This window comes from Aptenodytes forsteri, unplaced genomic scaffold (genome assembly GCF_000699145.1).
Source record: "Aptenodytes forsteri isolate BGI_AS27 unplaced genomic scaffold, ASM69914v1 Scaffold241, whole genome shotgun sequence".
Lineage (NCBI taxonomy): Eukaryota > Metazoa > Chordata > Aves > Sphenisciformes > Spheniscidae > Aptenodytes > Aptenodytes forsteri.
The window spans coordinates 7792193-7813916 of NW_008795252.1; the positions used below are offsets into that span (position 1 = coordinate 7792193).

At 41.4% G+C, this 21724-nt stretch overlaps 1 protein-coding gene across 1 annotated transcript in view; it reads left to right on the forward strand.

The window, feature by feature from the left end:
• The window catches only part of ST8SIA1 (ST8 alpha-N-acetyl-neuraminide alpha-2,8-sialyltransferase 1), a 100406-nt gene that overhangs the window by 27850 nt on the left and 50832 nt on the right, over positions 1 to 21724 (forward strand). The window contains exons 3-4 of the mRNA XM_009279074.2: positions 11534 to 11643; positions 16709 to 16801. Of these exons, the coding sequence (XP_009277349.1) occupies positions 11534 to 11643; positions 16709 to 16801 (203 nt within the window). The remainder of the gene's footprint in view (positions 1 to 11533; positions 11644 to 16708; positions 16802 to 21724) is intronic.

Below are 21724 nucleotides of genomic sequence, written 5' to 3' on the forward strand. Positions count from 1 at the left end.
CTGGCGGGCCCCCAGCGGGCGCGGTCGGCGAAACGGTCCAGCAAGTTACAGTCAGAGGCTACCCGACTGATGCAGGGGCGCTGAAGCACGTAACAAACAGCACGTATTGACCAATTTTCACGGGTGACCCTGTCTGGAGCGGGAAGTTGGACTAGATTACCTGAATTATACGATGCTAAAACCACAGGAAGCACCGAGTCAGGGAAAAAAGGCGTCCCTTTGTGTGAGATTAATTTTGGTCTGCGTTGGCTTTCAGTAGGCTTGCAGTTGCCTCAGTCTGCACAATTTAACTGGACTTCTAATTTTCAGATTCTGATGCGTACACTGCACTACTGAGACTTCAGCCTTAGGTTGGGTTTGGTCCCTGAAGCCTCGCCTCCCCGTTTTGCTGTGCTCTCAGTAGAGCAGCTAGCCCCAAACCAACTTTTGTGTAGGCTTGCAACAAATGACACTTTCTGTGTGCTTTTTGGGGAACCTAGACCCTTATACAATGAAATGACACTTTTCCCCATTTTAATCTTATATTGCTAAGTGTTTTATTATTGATATAGAAATGATCGTTGTTTATTCAAATCAGTTTATGATAAGTTTTTCAAACAAGTTCATGAACTACTCTCATGCCTCTATGTGAAATACTGTTCATTTTAAGGAGTTCTGTTTTCATTACTGGGAAAAATAAATAGCTTATGGAAACTTCATCGATTCTGTGATTGTAACAGCTTTTCCCCTCTGCCTCCCTGGACTTGTAAACTTCTGTTTTCATAACCTTTAGTGATGACATTACACGGCACTGCACTTCCCCTAATTGCTTCCTTGTTTGATAAACATCCATTTTTAAACAATTTGGTAGTCACTCATTATATGTAAATCCTATTATGCTGCTAACCACCTTTTTTACTTTTCAGCAAGGTCTTTTAACCTTGGCTCTACATTTCTGCAGAAAGACTGCCCTAAAGAAAGATAGTACTCTAAATGAAGACCTATACCCTTGCTTTACATGCAGTCCTTAAATTTCTTTGCATATTATTATTTGCTTTTCAGCTCTTATGGGTCAACTTTTCTCGTGTTGTTAGTTACATGAATGAACTCATGTGCCATCTAGGTTGGTGGATGAAGGACAGGCTAAAGATGTGAAATACAGATTGATGCAGGCTTTTGACCCGGCCCAGATATAGTGACTCTTTGGAGCTGGGTACATTTATTGATTCCTCAAACTGTTTCTTATTTCTTAGTGTATTTTATGTATTTGGTTTGACTGTGTGCTATGGGAGGGGAAAAAAAGAAATTGCTCACTTCTCTGGATTCATGCCATTGTTTCGTCCAGTTCAGTAGCGCGTTTAAATGAACCCATTGTATCTGAAAGATGATATTATGTGTTGGATTTGGTTTTTTAATGTTTCTGGGCAACCAAATATCATAAGGCTTTTTCATCCAATCACTACCCATAAATTATTCTAAACACCTTGAAACACTAGAGCCTGTAGAATGTTGCCTAGCTAACCCTTCTCTGTTGTGGTTCACTTTGCTGTTTATCTCCATTTACCTGATTGGAATCAGGAGGAACTGTTTGCTTCTTACAGAAAGAAAGATCAGTAAATGTTTCTGCATCTGTTTTGTAAAATTTGGAATTTTCAAAGTCTAAAATTTGGCTTAAAATAGTTAGATATTTCCTCCTTACCTATAAGATAAATGAAGCTTTCTTAAGAGGCTTAATTTTTCTCATTAATGGAGAAGGAAAAAAAAAATAATCTGCAAGTATTAAAGAAAGTCAACAGTGTTTTCATGCTGCCAGAAACCGATCTCAGTGTTTAAACTGCACTCAAAGTCTAATTGCAGATTTCCTAGAGAGATCTGTACTTGCTAGTTGTCTTTGATGTCTTTTTAACTAGTGATTCTCAATAGACGTCATTGATTCATCTGAACTATTTAGAGGTAAAGCAAAGATAAGAAACCATTTTTTGATTAGTGGATCTTTTCCTTGTAGAAGCTCATTGGTTAATATTCTAGCTAAATGGAAGCGTATTGCTTTCAAGACATCCTAAAAAATAAAAGCCAATGCTTTAAACTTAGGTATCTATCATATGATAATTAAATCCATATTTTGGTGCCTGTATAAGCTGATTGATTGATTTCCTTTGCTGCAGCTCCTTATTCATATCAGTGGGATCAGAGGGCCCTCAGGAATTCAGAGAGACATTCCTTTGTTTAAGTCTTATTGTCTTTTATACAAGTAGAATTGAAAGCCCTTTATATTTTTTTATGAGCTGAAACTAACCTTATTTATTGCATATACTCTGTGCTGCTAACAAGATTTTAGAGAACTTTCTGTTTCTATGGCTGGATGAGCTTTTTAGGAAATCAACCACATACATGCAGATGGGTCTCCTGACACCTTCTTCGGAGCACTCCTGCGTGCTGTCTTTCCTACCCCTACACACGTTCAGTGCAGGCTATTGCATTTCACAGTTATTTGTATTCTGCTCGTGCGATTGTAGAAACATTCATCCTGCATCAGTTCCGCAGGGTTAGGATTGGTCTTAAAATGCTTAGGAACGGTGTGTTTGATTGTGGATTGGTCCTGGCAATAACCTTGCACATACATGAAACTGTGTTGAGAAATCCTTTGTGATGCTGGGAAAATAAGAAGTAGTACCCCTTACTGAACAACAGTTGGTCTTGCAGAATTTCCAAATGTTTTGCTGTCTTTGCCGTGCGTTGTCCCACGCTCTCACAAGAGAATAATTCAACATGAGAGTACATTCTCTACTTATTCCTACACAAGGCGTAAGTAAGCAGATACCCTGCAATTTTCCCTATTCTGTTTTGGTTTCAGCTTGTTACTGTTCTGCCATCCTGAAATTGCTGAGGGAGAAAGCACAGTCAGGGTTGGAGGACATTGTCACTGGGCAATCATATTGTTTTCTGTCTACATTTCTCTAACTGGAGTATTATAGTTATTTACTTCAACAAAAATTTCTGTGCATAAAATTTAAAATATGTGCTTACATACAGTAACTTCCTTAGCTAGGAAATTGTGTGCTGCAACACAGGAGATAGATATTAATTAAAAAGTTTATACTGCGTTTTCCCAGGCCTGCAGAATAACTTATTAAACTCTCATAAAATAGTAACTACTCTTGTTGTTTAATAGACATGCATGACGTTAAAAACGTAGTTTTTTCCCCCTGAAGCAATGATTTGTGCTTACCCTTGTTTCCATGAAATATCTAGTCAAAATTCAAAAATGTTTCAATGCACTTTTTTGACTTAAGCTTAGAGCATTGTATCAACGCAACCCTGGCGTACATGGTTTGGTATACTTAGCTTTTTCTCTTCTGCTCAGACTTGGAGCAGATTAAGAAAGGAACAGGGAAAAAGTGGAGGATGGGCAAAACCTTCAGAAGCAGCGTCTGAAAGTTAGGTCTCTAAGCCCAAAAGATGAGGGGTTGCCGCTAAGCATTCAGCATAGTACGATATTAAATAACCACTGGAATGCCTGGTGTGTCTGAAGTCTTTCTGCCATAGAGTGCCAGTGAACCGGGAGGTGAATTGCTGCCTGGTGTGTAAACGCTGTACAGCGCAAGCACGTAAGTCTGAATCAGTTGAAATCTAAGTGGGAGGGTGTTGCGTACCTATCTGTGGAGGTGCTGGCAAAGCAGAGCAGGGCTGAGAATCCCACCCAATGGATGTTGTTTTCCTCTAAACTCGGCATGGCATAAGACAATGTCAGATGGTCAAGTAAAAGGAAGGATTTGCTGAGTGTTTCTGTGGCTGTAGGCAGAGTTTAGTGATTCGACCTACGAATCGAAGTTTATCCTTGTTACCACACAGGATTAAAAAAAAAAAAAAAATCAAGTGAGTTATTCAAGTGTATGAGAAGGTGTTTAGGGAAGCCAACACAGGCAATTATTTACAAATTCTGGTCAAGCTGTTTTTCAAGAAATTTGTACGTTATTTTTGCATTTTGTACAGTTTACATGGGACTGGGTTGCTCCATGGAACATCTGAATGCAGCTATTTGGAAGGAAGCTTAAGTCCTTCTTGAGGCCTCCCAGTTCTGGAAATGTTTGAAGCTATAACATCTTCCAGAATGAGAGACACCTTCCTCACCCCCAGTAGGTTGAGTTACTTTTTCTAATTAGTTATGAAACAGTAATTCCTTTTTCTCATTTTTAATCCAACGTTTGGGGTCCTAGTACATTGCAGGCCATAAAGTTTGGATCCAGAAATCTTCCAGAACTTTGGAATTTCCCACCCATTAATGTCTCCTTGTCTTATATGTCACATAAAATAGAAGCATTCCCTTCACATTCCCAGAGCATTCATTGTTTAAAATACTGTTTATGATATCATCAATAGTCTGTTTTCTAAAATAAACCGTTACACTCTCCAAACGTGAATTTTTTTCATAATCCCCACACTGTGCTACCCTGGCTGTATGAAGGCCGATTCCATTGAATTAAATGCCACAGCAGCAATTTGAAATCTTCTTTTAATTCACGGCAAGTACTCACTTGCAGTGACTTCATGCTGGGTGGAAAGCTATTAGAGAGCACACTGTTTTGAAGTTCCTACTTAGAAGTACAGCTTGAACTAAAAGTGACTGCCAGCTAGTTACTGGTAGTCCGTGTTTTTTGTGAATATGCAGGTATGTTGCAAAGCGTTCTCTCTTTTGTGTGTGGTTGCTCTGCAGTTAATATCCCAGGTATCCTTTTGGATATAAGAGGGTTTCCCGCAGCCGCAGAGCAATGCGTTCAGTCTCCTAAGCGGTCTTTTGCAGTCCTGTGTCCCCGTATAAATATTTAATGAGATACTAATCTCATGAAGAACAACACTGCCTGAAGTACGTATTTGTGAAGAGCACAAAATTTACAAGAGCTTGAATGTTTAATTCCACTTCAACCCTTGATAAAGACACTGCTGTCATGACTGAGACATGCTCGCATGGTACTACAGAGAAGCTTGCCCCACCCGGACCACTTCTCTTTTGTGGAAGCGGTGAGCTTCAGGTTGCAAAATTTGTTAGTTGGCAGTGCCTCTGTGGAGCAAGGAAACTATTGAAAAAAAGAAACTGAGGAAGGTAGCTGGAGATTCATTTTAAGATCTCTTTCTTATGTCCTAGAGGGATTTCATAGTCAGTCACTGTCACAGTTTCTTCCTGTAATAATTGCTTTGTAATCAAATATTGGGGTTTGGTAGTATCTGAGTCCAGAATTTGAAAACCCGTGCTCAGCTTATTTATTGATATTCATAATCAGCATACACAAAGAGGCAGCGTGCTACGTACCTGGGATCAGTCTGGCAGGGCCTCCATTCTCATCTGTTCCACAGAATGTAAGTATGCTTATACCTATCCTCTGTTTTGTGACAGCATCACCATAGAGGCAAGGTTTTTGGCTTGCTTCTTGCTTAACATTTCACACATTTTTTCACGTATTAGTGGAATATAGAGAATTTTGTACGAGTTATAGCTAACACACACGTTTAGCAAGTCTCAGTGGAACACACATTGTGATTCTGACAGATTTTGCACATGCGAAATACAGCTTTGAACGGTTTCACTAATGTGCTTTTGTAATACAGCTTTGCGTGAACACAAAACAATTTAGGAATTCCATGGCATTCGGTAAACCTGCCAGTAAAGTATCAATGTGGTTTCTTAATATGTTACAATGCATGTATCTCCCAGCCCACAACATTCGCTCAAGATTTATGACATGGAAAAGATTTTTCTCCCTTTCCAGCACTCATACACAGACACTTTCATTCTAATCCATGTTTCTTCTGTTTCTCTATACAAAAGTGAGTTCTAAATAATTGTCAAAATTTTAGATGCATTTCAAACTTTGTGCAGTTACTTCAGTTAGTAACTACAAACAGAAAGGCCAGGCTGAGAATAGGTGTATGATAGAAAATGTCTGAAGTTATGAATTACTACATGCAAGACCTTTTAGATAACCGTGTACCCAATTTTAAAGGAAACCTTCTGGAAAAAAAAGTCCATCTTTTATTTTTCAAAATTTTCAGTTTTCACTAAAAAAAAAAACCCAAACCCTAACCCTAAGCATTTTTTGGTGAAAACAGTTGTTTTCCCAAGAAAATAACAATTACTTCTAAAGGATAGGGAGAAGAACGTCAGCTGTCTCGCTGTAGAGGCATAGTGTGGGAGGTGGGCTGAAAAGTCCTCTCTCTTTTAGGAGCAGCAGCTCCTCCTGACCTCTGTGATGTTCATTATCTTGCCATCAGTAGTTTCTCCTTGCTCTGGGCCCCTGTGCCCGGGTCAGGGCAGGACTGGAGCAGTTTGGTGGAGAGGAGCGAGTGAAATGCAGGGAACCACAGCCACCCTCCACATTCCCCTATAGCGAATACGCCGTCCCTGACATTAATGTTTTTTGGAGCCGGTTGCCACCAAGCTGTCATGTCTTGACAGCTCTGTAGGAGGAACAAAAGGCCCATCAGAGCGAAGATGATTTGTAAACAATGAAGAAGGAGCATTTGCCACCCCGCCATGTCTGACAGTGTAAAGACCAACGCCACGTTACCTGTGGCTGACAGACAGAGAGCTATCCTTTAAAGTGTCAGCTGCTTCCTTATGCAAAGGTGCAAGAAAATGTTCTGTTAAGAGCTGAATTTGGCTTCTCGTTAACTCTCGGGGTTTCGCTGTCAACGCCCTTTTCGTCAGGATGCTGCCTTCTCAAAAGGGACAGTAATATCACAGCATCTCTTGCAAATCCAAAATGCTTATTTAAAAAACTGTTTTATTCTAATTTATGTTCTCAGTGTTTTCAATGTTTTTGACATCTTCAGCATTAAATCAGAGGCTGAATACTGTAATTTTTCCTGTTTTCCCAGTAAGAACTTGGTTGCTGATTAAAGTCTTTGGCAGGGAGTGGGCAAAAATTAATGCATTAACAACCTAACAATGAAGTCAAAGTGAATTAGAGTAGCATTATCTAAAATAAATTATGTTTTGTTAGTACTGTGTAATGTTCTTTTAACTGATGACAATGATTTGATGAAACTAATCAGTGAATTGCTGGATGGATGCTTTGTTAAATTAGTCCCATATTCAATTGGGAGTCTTTAATCTATTGCTTTGTGTTCTTATTTGTCATTGAATTCACAGGGGCATGTGCAGGTTCGTCTTTCATTTACATGAATATGAACTAGAACATCTTCACTGATTATCAGTGGAGTTTCTTTGTATTAAACTAGGGAAAATGAGACAATGGGGCCTTTCTGTCTTTGGTTTTGTTTGGAGATGCCTTTTAAAAACCACCTTACATAATCCTTTTTAAAATTGTTTGAAACTTACTTTTAAAGGGAATTTATCCCGCTTACTTCCAATATGCAAGGTGTTTTTAGTTAACATTATTTGCAAATCCTATGGTAATGATTGCTTAAAAATGGAGGTGAGTTGGTAATTTATTTTTACATTTTCTCTATTACAGTAGATGAACTGATGTTGCGATATTTTTTTCTGGTCCACCCACAAGACTCTGGCTGTTGATTAACATTTTATGAATGAAGAAAATAACAAATGTGTTGACAATGAAAATAACAAAGTTTCAGGAAGCTAATATTAATGGAAATGCTCTTGTTACAACTTTACAGTCCAAAGCCAGCATTTTTCAGGCCAGCTTACAATTCTAAGGAGAAAAACAACTGAGCTTCCCGTGAGCATTTAGCAAAAATGACAGCTGGGTCCTCACAATGTGAGAACTTATATGCTGTTAACTATGAACTGACAATTTGCGTAGCAAAGAGTTGCTCTGTGGGAGGTAAAGAAGGAAAGCATGAGAAGGTTTTTGTAAGTCCTGTGAAACATATTTTGCCGGTAATAGAAACCTAGAAGCAAACTTGGGTTTGCTATATAGTATTATCTCCAAATAGCACCATCACCTTAAAAATATAACACTCTTGATTGAAAATTGCCTCGTACTGAAATTACAAGTAATGCCCAAGTCTATTTTACAAAAAAGTAAACCAGGTTTAATTCCGGAGCAAGTTGTAGCATTCTTCTAACCCTTCAACCCCAACATAACATTCAAAAAATCTGAAGGCAGATCACCCACACCATGAAGATAGCATAAGATCACTTGGCATGAGGAAACAAATCATTATTGGAGTCCATCTTTGATGTTTTTTACCCTTAGAGGAAAAAAAATAAGTCCAGGTTTTGATAATTAATTAAATATTAAATTCAACCTTACATCCACAGCGCGTACCCTGCCGAGGCAGCAGTAGGAACAGCTAGATGATGCAGGGAAACATCCTGAAAGCCCAGTAGCGATGTGGAAAGCTAGTAAGCTGAGTAGTTCTACTGCGTGTTAGGGCTGGAACTACCTTTTGGTTAATTGTGTTGCAATTTTGCTTAAGCTGTTTGCACCTCCTATTTTGGGCAGCCCAAAGGAAGGAATGAGCTGAATGCTTATGGGAAGTCACAGAATGAAGCCCACAGCATTTTTGCTTTGAAGAGCCTCTAAGTGCCTTTATCTCTGCTATCTGCCCCATGAGCATCCTTTGGATGTGGAGAGGAGGGAAGCGTGCCACCGCACTAACGTCCTGCAGCGGGTTGGGTATGCTGCTGCTAACTAGATTACAGGATGGCGATTTCCTAACAATTTAAAAGCCCAGGAGCCTGTTCCTTTGAAAGAGGGAAAAGAGAAATGCCTTTTGTAGAGAGAAAAAGGAGCCATATATTTCGTAGTCGCTTATGGGCAATACTTGAGTTTGACTTGTATGATTTGTGTATGACCAGGCAGTTTGTTTGGACAAAGAGGCTCAGGGCAGAGTTCCTGAAATGCCCCTGCAGTCTCAGCAATAATACAGACCTGTGATTTAAATGTTTGAAGAAAAGTCATGTGCAAGATAACAAATGCAGCTTTCTCCCAGGTCATCCTAAGCAATTGCTCTTCATTAAGCTCAAAGCAGCTGAAATCCCACCAAGCAGCAGGGGCACTTAATCCTTAGGCCTTTACAACCCGCCACTCCCCGTTATGGTACTGGAACTAGGTCTTTTGCATAATGTCTGTAGGAAGTTTGTAAGTATGGTTTTCTGGAAAATGCATCTGTTGAACATTTTAAGCTAAACGCGGGCGTGTAGACTCTGTCCGCTGTCTATGCCATGTCCTCAATTTTCAGTACTTTGCTGGGGGAGGCAAAAGCTTCTGTGGGCTCTTGTGGGCATGGTGGCTTTTCACAGAGAACTGTGTTCAGCCTGGTTTTCCTCCTATGTCCACAGAGCGAGTGGATTTCTTCGCAGGTTAGGCAGAAGGACAACCACCATGGTTATTTTATCTGCTCCTTCTACTTTCCTCTGGCTCCCTCAAACCGCCCTGGCAGCCCTGATCTTGTTCTTTTGTTTCTTGGACTCTCTAAAGGACAAAAGTTTTGAAGCTTCACATGCTTTTGGAAACAAAAGTATGTATGCAAAAGACAACTAATATTATAACCTTTGAGCATAACAGGATATAAGCCTCCCTTGAAGGACAGCAAGTCACCTCAAGCAATGTCAAAGGCTGTTTGCAACTCACAGAATTTCGAAGCATTTAGTAACTCCTAAATGTTTATTTTGGGGGTCTAAAGCCACTCAACATGTACTAAAGCCACATAATTTATGTGACAGAGTATCCACAACTCTGAAAAGCAGGAGTTAATGGCTGCTGCCTTTGTCTGTGATTTGTCACAGCCTTGCCTTTGCATAACTAGCTCTCTTGGAAGGAGCTTTGATATATCTTGAATAAGAAAGGTACTGTTATTTATAAAACACACCTCTTCTACATTTCCTCTGATTCCCCTCCCCCTCGCTTTACTGAGCATGTGAGCTCTCATTTGGTCAGGGTCACCTCAGAGATGAGATGTCCTTTGAATTTCAAGATATGCTCCTAGTTCAATAACTGTGTAAATTAGAAAAATGTTCTTGAGAAGGCAGATGCAGGACAAGAATGCAGCTGCATACTTAATATTGCTCCACCATGCTATCACTGGGTGCTTAACGGTGGCTGGGCCTCAGGAAACTAAAATTTATTTTTCTGCTTTAGCATATCTTAATCCAGAGTTAGGATAAGCAAAATGCTTTAATGTTTTTCATTAGAAAGCAGGTTGTGGCTTTATACTAGCTGAATAGACTCTAGTTTTCTGAGAAAGGAAGATAAAGCAAATAAATCTAAGGAAGAAAAGAAATAAGACATTAGAAATAAGTCCTAACAAATACGTAGTTTGTGCTATAACGCCGGGTCTGTTTTCTGGACCATGTACACCATCGTAATGCCTGGTGAATACATGATGCAATGTTAGACATTGCTCTGTACATGTAAGTGAGGACAAGTGCTGCCACGGTTCTACCTTGTCCTTCCAGAGAGGAGAATTGTTTTGCGATGCTGCATCCTGTCAGCATGGCATTTGCAGTCTCGGAGGCCTGTGCAGTAACTTCTGTCTCTACTGCAAAGTCAGGTTTTGACAGGTTTGATAAATGAAACATCCCTACACATTGCATGAAGAGAATATTAACTCTCGTATTGTAGACAAATTCCATTCTGTAACTAAATCACACTGCTTTAAATTCACATCTTTTCACCACCTTTTTTTTTTTTTTTTTTTTTTTTTTTTTAATATGCTGGGCTGCACTGATGCACTGTGTGCTGTTTAAATGGCTGTCCCAACCTCACTAAAGGTGAATGGCTTGGGGCTGATGGGAAGGTGTCCCACCCGTAGTTTTGTGATCCTCTGGAATGAATAAGACTATACAGATCTAATATCTTACTGTGTTTGATGCATAAGATAGCGCGACAATTTGACCTTGCGCTTTAACGCCCTGCTAAGCTGCTACAAGAGCTGCTTAGTTAAAATGGTCCCTTTCTAATTTTAATCTATGCTGTGTCTGGGCAGCTGAGTGTTTAAGGAGCTGCTCTCAAGCTCTAAATATCTTTGCCTAAGGCTTCAGAGTGACCCGTCCCAGTGACACAACCATGGAGGGAGCCAGGGTGACTTCTGATTCCCAGTGCCCTTCTGTCATCACCTTGCTCCCCCTTCCTTTTTTTGCCTTTGCCTTTGCCTTTGCTTTTCCTTCCTGCCTTTTCCTTCCCTTTCCTTCCTTCCCTCCCTCCCCAGAGCTGTGTCTTGTATATCAGCTCAGGAAGGTCACTTTCATGGATTTTTTTTTTTTTTTTTCCTTTTTTTCCTGGTTGTCTTTTTCCCCGGTGTCCTTGCGGCTTGGCTAGAAGGCTCATTCTGACCTGACCGTCTGGCTTGGTCAGTATCTGCATCAGGACTTCAGGCAGTTTTCGTTTTGCAGAGATGTTGTTATCTTCTGTATCACGTTTGTTGTGTCCTGGTTTGGGGAGTGGGGATAAGACCTGTCCTATGTCTACTTACCAGCTAATTTATGTACTTCCCCCCCACCCCAGCTCCTAGTTCTCCCTTTTCTTTCATCACTTTGAGTCCTGCCAGCTCCCCGGGTTCTCCAGGAGCGGCTGCTACAAAGATGCGTGTGTTCTCCTCTGTAAAACCGGTCCTTGTTTTGTGTTGCTAGGCTACTCCCTTCCAGCTGCCCCTGAAGAAATGCTCCGTGGTGGGAAACGGTGGGATCCTGAAAAAGAGCGGCTGCGGCAAACAAATAGATCAAGCCGATTTTGTCATGCGGTAAGACAGAAACCTCAATGACACATTGTCTCCCCTTCCCCCTGCTAAGTCTTGGACTTTTCAAAGCTATTCAGTTGTGATTAATCAATTATAATTTGCCTTGTTCCCCCCTCTCCCCCCTTTGCAGGATGCTTTACACAAGTGATTTGGGTAAAAGTGTGAGGAGAGGCAAAAAAGAGTTTTGACTGGCTTCAGCAAATGTGTGTGTAGTGTGGGGGCAATCTGCTGATGGATGGGTTAGGATCGTGACAGACTGCGCAGTGTCACAGAGGGCTACTGAAGAGCTGCTTTTCTCTTTACTTATGCAAAGTTAGGCAGGGTCTCATCCTGCACTGTGCTCCGTCCTCTGCAACTCTAAATGCCGTCATATGCAATCCATTGAACTCAATTATGGGGCAAGGCCTAAGAAATAAGTTGGAACAAGCTTATTTCTGTGTTTTTCATCCCTCAAGACTGATTTCTGGCTGACCTGTCTGAGGAAAGGCCAAACCTCTTTCCTTGATGGAGGGTTTTTGGGATTCCTCGCATTTCCCTCCAGCCTTCCTGAAGTTGTAAGAACCTGTCAGGAGGAATGTTGAACCAGCTACTGCTTCCATGATTGAATTTGGCACTTTCTAGGTCTGCATTCTTTAAGGAAGAAAGTCAGAAATTAGTTCCTCCCTGTTAAACATGAAGGCGAAAACCGTTGTGAGGGAGAAGCTGGAGGAATGCTCCCAAAGAGATGAGAAATGGAGTTTCTTTGGGTTTTGAGATGCTTGCATAATGAACGCCCACTTTAGCAAGTCTCCTTATTAGATCCTGATGGCTGCTTATACAACCATACAAATTTGCTGCAAGCCAAACAGTATTACTGTAATTTCTAGTTTGCATCTCAAAAACCAAAAAATGCCTTCAATGTTAAAGCAAAGAAATACAACAAACTAAAGGCAAAAGGAAACGTATACTTAGAGCATTCACAGAAGAGATGATGTAAGGCACAGGGAGAGAAAGGCAGTGTGCTGATTGCCATTACTGCAAAACTCCTTAGGTGTTCCACAGACCAAATACAAGAAACTGCAGGGTATATATCGTGGTAATATCTAGATTCAATGGGAAATTTAAATGCTGTAGGAGCAATCAGTTACAAAAACAACAGAAGCTTTTTTTGAAAGAACAGCAGTTGTTGTAGCTTGATCAGAAAAATCCTTTTCTCTCCAGGGAGGGTAAAGCAACCATTATCTGCACAGAACTTATTCTGAATTGGAAATAAGTGATAGGGAAAATCCTGCAAAAATCCCAGTAGCTGCCTGCAGGCTGTCTTGTATTAGTAATGTGCAGCCATATTTACGGAAAATGTTTCGGTTCTTTTGGGTTAGATGCTAATATACCACTGGGAGAAAATATTTTTATAGCAGGTGGAAGATAGGATTTAGTTGATCTTTTCTAAATCTGTTTTCTATAATCTGAGAGCTGAGAGAGAAAGAGCACAATAGTGACTTGCGTCACTAAAACATTTCATTTTTGTTAAAGAAATTTGTGTATTATCTTTAAAGTATTTCCGCAGTGTGAAATATCATGCCGGGTTTTGCCCTTGTTCTTTTCTTCCATTCACATGTTTTTTGATTTCACTTACGTGTATTTCCATAAACTCTGTCATATGACTGCAGCCATCTTCTTTGATATATTGTAATCACTCAGGTTAATTAATGAGTTTAAACTCATCTCGTTGCTGAGCGTCTTCTACGCACACAGTTGTACCAACATAGAGATTAAAAGAGCAGCAGTTTTCAGCCCCTAAGGCATAGCACACTGCATCTGCAATGAAAAAGGTGCATGGCATATGGTCTACATGTTTAGGTAGCGCGGTTATAATAGGCTCTTCTTCTGATACCTGGCTGGCTTTCGAGTTTGTAATCCTTATTTCTAAGAAAAAATTTTGATTTCCCCTCTCCCTTCCTGCTAACGTTTTAAGAGAGAAGTGTTGGGTACTAAACCCTAAGCAATGTTTTTATGTGTATTTTGATAGAGGACACGTTTTCTTGGCATTAGATTTTGAAGAAATATTTCTGCATCTCACAATTCTTCCTTTCCCCCAACCACTTTCCATGGCTCTGCTGTGGTTTGCACGTCTCCCAGGGAGAGGGTTTCTCTCTGCAAAATAGCAGGGGATCGCAGGGAGTTTTCCAAGCTGTTTGCCAGTGAATTTATTCCAAAACTAGAAGCAACTTGTCACTATTTCAAGTTGACTAGTGGCTGTCCCGGTTCGGGGAGGCCAAGCTGTTATCTTTTAATCACGCTGTGCCGTGCCATCTAGCCATACCAGCCCAGGTGGAGCTGGGGAGGTTAAATGTGGTGGCACTTTGGGGTTTGTAGACAAGTCCAGAGAAACATGGCTTTCAGCTGCCTTATGCAATTATTGTGTTGATGCTAGCCAAGGTGCCACAAAGGAATAAAAGTGGATGTTTGCAATTACATATTAAATTCATATTAGTCCCTAGTGTTTAGTATATGTGCATATATAACATCCTAAAATAGCTAGATAATCACATAGCACCTACCAAATGCACATGCCATTGCTCAGCCAAGTTGCCTGGATTCTCTGCACCTGTGGGACATGGACTTCTGTCTTGGCCAAACCCAGAAGAGCCGTTTCTGCCTGGTGCAGGTTGAAGGATCCCTCTCATTTGACCCTTGCAGCTGTTAATTGAAGAGATGTTTCTTAGGATGTATCTTTTGTTTCTTGGTGTGTTCCTCACCTTCACAACACTCAGCGCTCTGCTGACCTGGTCAACAAAATAATCTGAAAGGCCAAGAAGTTTCTGTCAATCAACTGGTTTCTTGCTGAGTTTCCTCTGGATACTCAGGCCATTTCTTAATATTTCATGCAGAACAAACTAGGAATGAGACTTACTGATGAAAGGAATCAGATGTGTTTAAATAATGCACCTGGGACTGGCTTGTGAAAGAAATTTCATTATTGAGATGGTAAGATGATAAAAACTAGGGAGAGATCTTGGTCCTTCATAGTGCTTTTAAATAAACTTCAACCCAAAATGGCTTCTTAAAAGCTGCGGGATGTTTTGCATTAACAAACATTGCAGGGCGTATACCGTGTGCACGCTAGTGCCCTCTCCGGGCACTGACATTGCACAAAACCGTAACACGTGGAGGTGCGGCCGGGAATTTGTGCAGCCTCGTTTGCTGCACTCTGCTGTCGCAAGCGCCTGGATCCCTTCTCCAAATGCTGCAGAGGTCAGTGAAAATGCTAACGGAGGCAGCGACTGCTGTGGAAGCAAGGGCTTTCCTTGTGAGGAGACTGATTTTCCCAGCGTGGCAGAAGAGTATGGCAACCTGTAGTGCAAGAGCACAACAGTTTCTGCAGTGGCCCCTGGAAACTGCCGTAAAAACTGAACCGTAGCTCACTTCCCCAGCTCCCACCTCTCACTAGTGTAGGAAATGGGCCTCTGAATTATTAAGATAAAAAAATTGGATAAGCAACTCGTTGTTGTTGGATTCAAGGGCTTCATGACTGAGGCCAGCTGCCTGGAGGACGCATGCAGAAAAAGTGGAGTGCTGCAGAGAGTTTCATGGAGAAGACAGTGAGAAAAATGACGTAGCTCTTCACAGGCGTAAGACGTGCAGCAAAGGAAACCACGTCTTCCTGGTACCGAGAGAAGTTACGAACATGAAACAACTCCTCTCTGCGCCGCTGCTTGCCCTTTTCCAGTGCTGGGGCCTCGTCCTCTGTGGGGGTGGTTGTCTGCAGAGCTTAAAGCAACCAGGGGCTGTTTGACCCCCTTCTTTAGGGTCAGCATTTGCTCAGCACGTGCTCTTGGTGGGAGCAGGAAGAGGCAGGAGCTGGCGCCTGAGCGTGCCCCTTGCCTTTCCTTACCTCGTGCACTGTCTCTGTGCTGCGCTTTTCCAGCGTGCTGCAGAAAACCAATGAAACCAGCATGTGCAAATGGGGATGTCTTGATTCAGTGGTTGAACTTAAAAATTGGAGGGCAAATTTGGTTATGGTAGAGCCACAAACTTTTTTTTTTAAAACCCCCAACAATCCTCCAAAACCCAACAACGTAAAAAACTAAAAGTCTTTTTCTGAAAAAATTTCAAATTCTACTTGTCTCTGAGAGTCCTGGTTTCATTTTTGCCTTTTAAGCATTAAAAATATTGTTCCTATCTTTGATTTAAAATGTTGGACAAATTTGAAATGAAAAATATTTTGACACCAATTTTTGGTGTAATTTCTATGTATTTGAGTAGATTTCTCTTGACTGTAACTTTTGGAGCAGTGCATAGGCTTGGATACTGTTTGAATGTATTTTCATCTTTATCTACTGCGCCTTCCTTCTTCTCCTAGATCTTTACTAGGGAGCATTTAGGACTGTTCATTGTTTGGAAGTTTATCTCTACTTCTGTTTTTTGGAGTCTTGGCTACCTGCTTTCCACAGTAAATTTGCTCAGTCGCTTTGTCTTTATTACGTTATCACCCCGCCCACCAGAACAAGACTGTGAGCAGAACTGAGATGCACATATTTAAATAGCCACTTAAAATTTTTCTCTGTGTTTTCTTGGTAAATTCTGTACGCTGAAGATACCCCGCAGTGTAATATGAAAAATGCCAGTCGCCCGTTGTTTGCAAGACGTCTAATGCTTGTAATACCACAGAGTGGTAACAGTCTGGAGCCTGGTACTGATAAACGAGACAGAACAGAGTGAAAAACAGAACTTTAAAAGAGTTTGGAAAAAAAAAGTCTTTGCTATTGATAATAATGGCCTCTTCCACAGCCTTTCAGCCTGTTGGAAATGCCAAGTCTATATGTCTTTGTTTTTGCTTAGTAGTTACATAAGATCATCTCTGCGAAAGGTTTTATTTCTACATTTCCCCACAATCTGGTACAAAAATGCCCTATTGTGCTTATAGGTGTGGTACAGTAGGGAACATTTGTAGCTTGGTCTAGTATTTATACAGCACTTTTACATTTTCTGTATAAACACCTGCAAACTTTCAGATTAAAAAAGACTGAGGTTGAAGCCTGCCAATCCTGAATGTCATTTAAAATCTTGACTGTCTTTCTGTGCACAGGTGCAACCTTCCTCCTCTATCCAGTGAATACAGCAAGGACGTTGGATCGAAAACCCAGCTGGTGACTGCAAATCCCAGTATAATTCAGAAAAGGTAGAGAGCATGTTGTTCCTTTTCTGGTCGGGAGAAACAAAAAGAAAAATGCTGCATCTGTTTTATAGATATTAGTGCATCAGAGTTACGTTCTTAACGATCTTCTGGAAAAGGATCTGGAAAAGTTGAAATAGGCAGTGGTTTGGTGTTACATGAAATAATTCAAGACTAAACCCCTGATCCTTTCACTGTAAGCAGGGAAACTAAGGGAGGCTGCCTTTTACAGAGTTATTTCTTCTGCCATACTCCCCTCAGTGCTCCCAGCTCCCTCCCTTTACCATGCGCTGGGCACGTGCCAGAGGTGCTTTGGCTGCTCCCAAGCCAGGCACGTACTGATGGGTGGCCCGAACTACTCTGCTGGTCAGGCCAGCTGGCTGCCGCATCCCACAGTTAATGAAGATGCTAATTTGGGTTTCTCTTTGCTTCACCACTGATAACCTCTGGGTCCTTACTGTCTTCGTATTACTTGTTTGATACTGACTTACAGGTACAAAAGTGGTTAGGATGAAACTGATTGGCAGGTTGTGATCATATACGCCTTGGGTTCTTAGGAAACTGGGACAGATTTTTGTTGTTTATTGGAGTTGGTTGAAATTTTCCAAATGTCAGTAGCTGATGAGAGAGGTGAAGAGGGAGGGGAGAAACAAAGTCAACGCCATCTCTCTGATTTTGCCTTCCTGAATTTTAATTGCTATGTAACTTGTTTATCACCCGGAATGAGGTAGGCTGTTCTCAGGCAGAACAAGATCTGGTAGTAACGTGCTATGTTCACTGAAAAACACAGAGAGAAGGCATAAACGAAGGGGTTGAACAGGAAATTATTAGGCATAAAGAAATGTATAATGCGGGTACTGGGAGGTGAACGATTATGAAAGGAAGCAAAACAGGGAAATCAAATGAATAATAGAAAGCCAGGTGTTTTAGAAGGAAGAAAGGCACAGACTTGGAAATGGATGTTTGATGGTATTGAAATGTAGTATTTTTCCTCTCTATCAGGAATTGAAGGGTTCTCTAGTTTTGTGTGTGGAAAAAATGACAGTCTTTGACAGAGTAGAAAAGAGAGGGCGAGCAAGAGAGAAATGGAGTAGTAATCAGCTTCAAGAGCTGATTCCAGGCAGAGAATATCTGAATAGGAGAAGGCACAGAAGTGCTTGTGAGATGAGATCAAAGCAAACCAAGCAGAATTGGCAGATGGCACCAGGTGCCAGGCGAGAAGATGGAGCTGCTCAGGACAGTGGACGTGAAGATAGGGAATCTGAAAATCCTGTAGGACGTAGATGGCTAATGAGGTTGATTTAAGAAGTGAGATGAAATGGCCAGAACATCCTGTCAAGGAAAGAAGATCAGTTTGGCCATGGCATTTTGGATAAAATGAAGAGGAGCAGTGTGAAACATGAAGCTTGCAAAAGATCTTACAGTTGTCAAGGCAGAGGATTATTAAACTCATGGATATTCATTTTGCAGCCTCCCCTCCATCAAGGCCTAGAGTGGAAAGCTCGCTGTACTTGTTATCTTTGAACAGAAGAAGAAAAGGAAAAAGAGTTTTAGTGATGCTACAGGGAGACTATGGAGCTACACTAGAGAGACTGTGGAGTAACCCAGCAAGAAGGGAGGGAAGGAGTGAGCAGATGGCTGAAGAAGCAGATGGAGAGAGTGAGACACTATTTTATGAGAGGGGCATGTCACAAGGAGAATTGGAGGGGGAGGGAAATGGGAAAAGAGATAGAGAGGAAGGAATAGACGGGGAACAGGAAACGGGGTTGTGTTCAATGTCAGTTTTCAAAGTGAGTGGACAATAACTGCGATGCAAGACCTTTGATGAGAAAGTCATGTGGGATGTATATGCATGTGTATTGATTAGGAGGAGATACACAACCAGTAACTGAGAATAACACAGAGAACAAATTCGTAGCGCTGAAAATTGGCAGAAACCTCCTCTGAGGCTTGGAGCTCTTGAGAGATCTGACACTTTGCTTCCTCTGCCTGGTCAGGAAGAGATTTTTTTTTTTTTAAATAATATTTTACTGATGTGTCCCGTATGCTGTCCAAACTCATTATTTTACCTCCTGTGTAAAGTTGGAAAAAAAGGTTAAATCTTGGAAGTTAAAATAGAAAAAAAGACTACTACTCTGTCAACAAATAATCAATTTCTATGGAAAGAAGCTTTTTAAGGAGTTAAGACTGCTTATAAGTTCAGACTTTCATGAAATTCAAGGACGTTCAGATTGGTGACTGATACGTATCTGTTTCGAAGCTATAAGTTAACTAGCTTCACATAATGGTATTATTCATTATCATTCTTCCCCTCTCCTCTTGTCCTTACTTTAAGTAGGTTGATATTGATGAGGCTTGACATATCAATTATCTCTCAAGTGTGTTATGGCAGATTTGGTCAATTGGTCCTGCAACACCATTCATGGCTTCTAAAAGATTTATCCTTACCAGATAATTTATGATGAGGCATGTTGGCTAGGGCAAAGTTTTCATACCAGGGATATGGAGGCAATTTTCTGTGTTGTTCTAAAACCAGAATTACTGCCTTTAGAAAACTAAATTGTTGGCAGTAATTATTGCAGAGTGATATCTGAGCTACCACTGTTTCCCTCTAGATTTACAGCCTTAGGATGGGAGAGTCAAGATTTTAATCTGGCCATACACTGACTTTAGAGATACCTTCTAAACATTGCCTTCTCCAAAACTTAGAGATCAAGTTCCTACTCCGTTTGCAGCAGGAAATGTGACTGTGCAGGTAGTATAGTTTTCACTTGTAAAATATTATGCTCAGTTCTCATTTGGGTTTGAAAAACAATGAGGAATTTCCCTACCCTAATGTTGCTCCATATAATACAGGAGTACTGACAATAGACGTATTATGATAGAAATTCTCCTGGCTGACTAAGAGGACGCATGATGACTGCCCCAGTTTCTTTTTTTGTCTAAAATATTTCACAGGCATCTCCCTTCAATTAATATTGGAACTCACAGTCCTTCGAGCCTGTGTAAAACTCCTTTTTCCACTTTGTATTCAAAACTTACTTCTCTGTCAAACCCTGGTTTGAGGTTGCAATTGGGATTGAAATGTTGCATAAAGCTACTCCTGGGGTCACTGCGACCTCTCCCACCCTCTACCTGTTGATGGACTGCAAAAAGGTTGGTATCTTTGATGTTTCCCGTTCATTCCCCTAGTCAGCTTGGCCTTATCTATAGGGAACCACTTTGTAGGCAGAAGATTATTCTATATTTGTCCTGGTTTCTATTTTCTTTCCGTGAGTAGCTGCTACCAGTCCCTGCTAGGAAAGAGGCAGTGCAGTAGCGAGGTCTGTGATGTGCCTACAGCCGTTCTTAGACTCTGGGAAAAACCAACAAGGTTATGTCATTTACATTGATTGTTTCTATATCCTGAACACTTGTCTACAGCTGTGGAGGAGGGACTAGTCAGTGGATCACACACGAACACAAAAATGCTTAAATAGGTAGTGATGATTTTTTGACCAATGGCACAAGATTTTGGCTAAGAAATGGAAAGAGTTACTATTTGGGATGTGGATATTATGTGTTTCTGAAGTCACTGGCTCTGGGCTGTTTAAGAGAAGCAAATTCTAGCAATTTCTTACCATCTTCAACAACTCTTGCAAATGTCATATAATAACACTCTTACCTTTTGTCTAAACTTTTCATTAAATCTGCAAACGAATGCTGTTTGCAGCAATCTTCCTTTCTAGTCACCACATCTGCTTACTCTGTCTAACCCATGCACACATATATCATCATTAAAGTGGATATAATAGTCCAAATAGATGGTTTCCCAGCATTCAGTAAGTTTCAGATCGACTGATGATTGTTGGTGAGTATTTTATCCATGAGCCGTGTGAGTGTTTCTGACCTGTGTAGAAATAATCTCATTAGAAAATGGCACGATGACTATGGTAGCATTCTTTATTCGCCATAATTCAGCATCAGTATAACTGACAGAAGCCCCCGAGGTATGTAACACATACCTCCCAACACTGTCTTTGAGACGTAATCTGATAATCGGTTGAATTGTGTGAAGCTTTTCCCCCTTCTCCTTTCAGGGTGCTGTATTTTCTCAGCGCTGATGGTGCTTGGGGGAGAGCAGGCAGCTGTGCAGCTGCTCTGGGGGCTGCTGCTCTCAGCTTGAGGAGCAGATGGCGAAGGGGGACTCGGGGTTGCTGCCCTCGCAACCCCCACTGTATGATGAGTAATTAGATCTGCTTCTTTCCCTAAGGGAAACCCCTCCCTGCCTCCTTCTCGCCTCTGAAGGCAGAGCTTAGACTCTTTTGCTACCTGAGCCCTCCATGCTGGAAAGCACATCAGTCCATGGCAGGGGCAGAGTGTGGACTGATGCTGCTGGTCTAGCAGGAGAGGAGAGACCTTCTGCTGAAGGGAAGAGCCAAGGTGCCCTTCCCCACCTCCGTCTCTCCTCTGCAGCTGCTTCGGCGCCGCACAGGTCCCCGAGAGCGGGAGCTTTGCGCACGCAGAGGCTGCAGAGCTGGGCTCTGAGGCAGAGCTCTGCTGCCCCTGTTTGATATCCTCTCCCCTCATCACGTAAATCCACTTGGATGAGGACCGGGTCATTCCTGTATGTGTTTAGGGCTTTGGAGGTTACCGTAATTAGATAAATTATGAAAATTTCTGTGAAATACCTGCACTGTCAGAGACAGGGTGAGGGTGTAGGCGATCCGTGTTTCTGCTACTACAGCGTTTCTACTAGAGCGTGCCTTATTGCTTTGAATACAGAAATAAGTGAAGGGTTAGCTGAGGTAATATCAATCTTCATTCTTCGAAATGTGGATATTTTTATTTAGGTTAAACCCCCTGGTTAACGGGGGAGGTCCCGGACTACTGCATGTGCGGAGGGGATCAGGCCCAGCCAGCACGGGTTCATGAGAGGCAGGAGGCAGG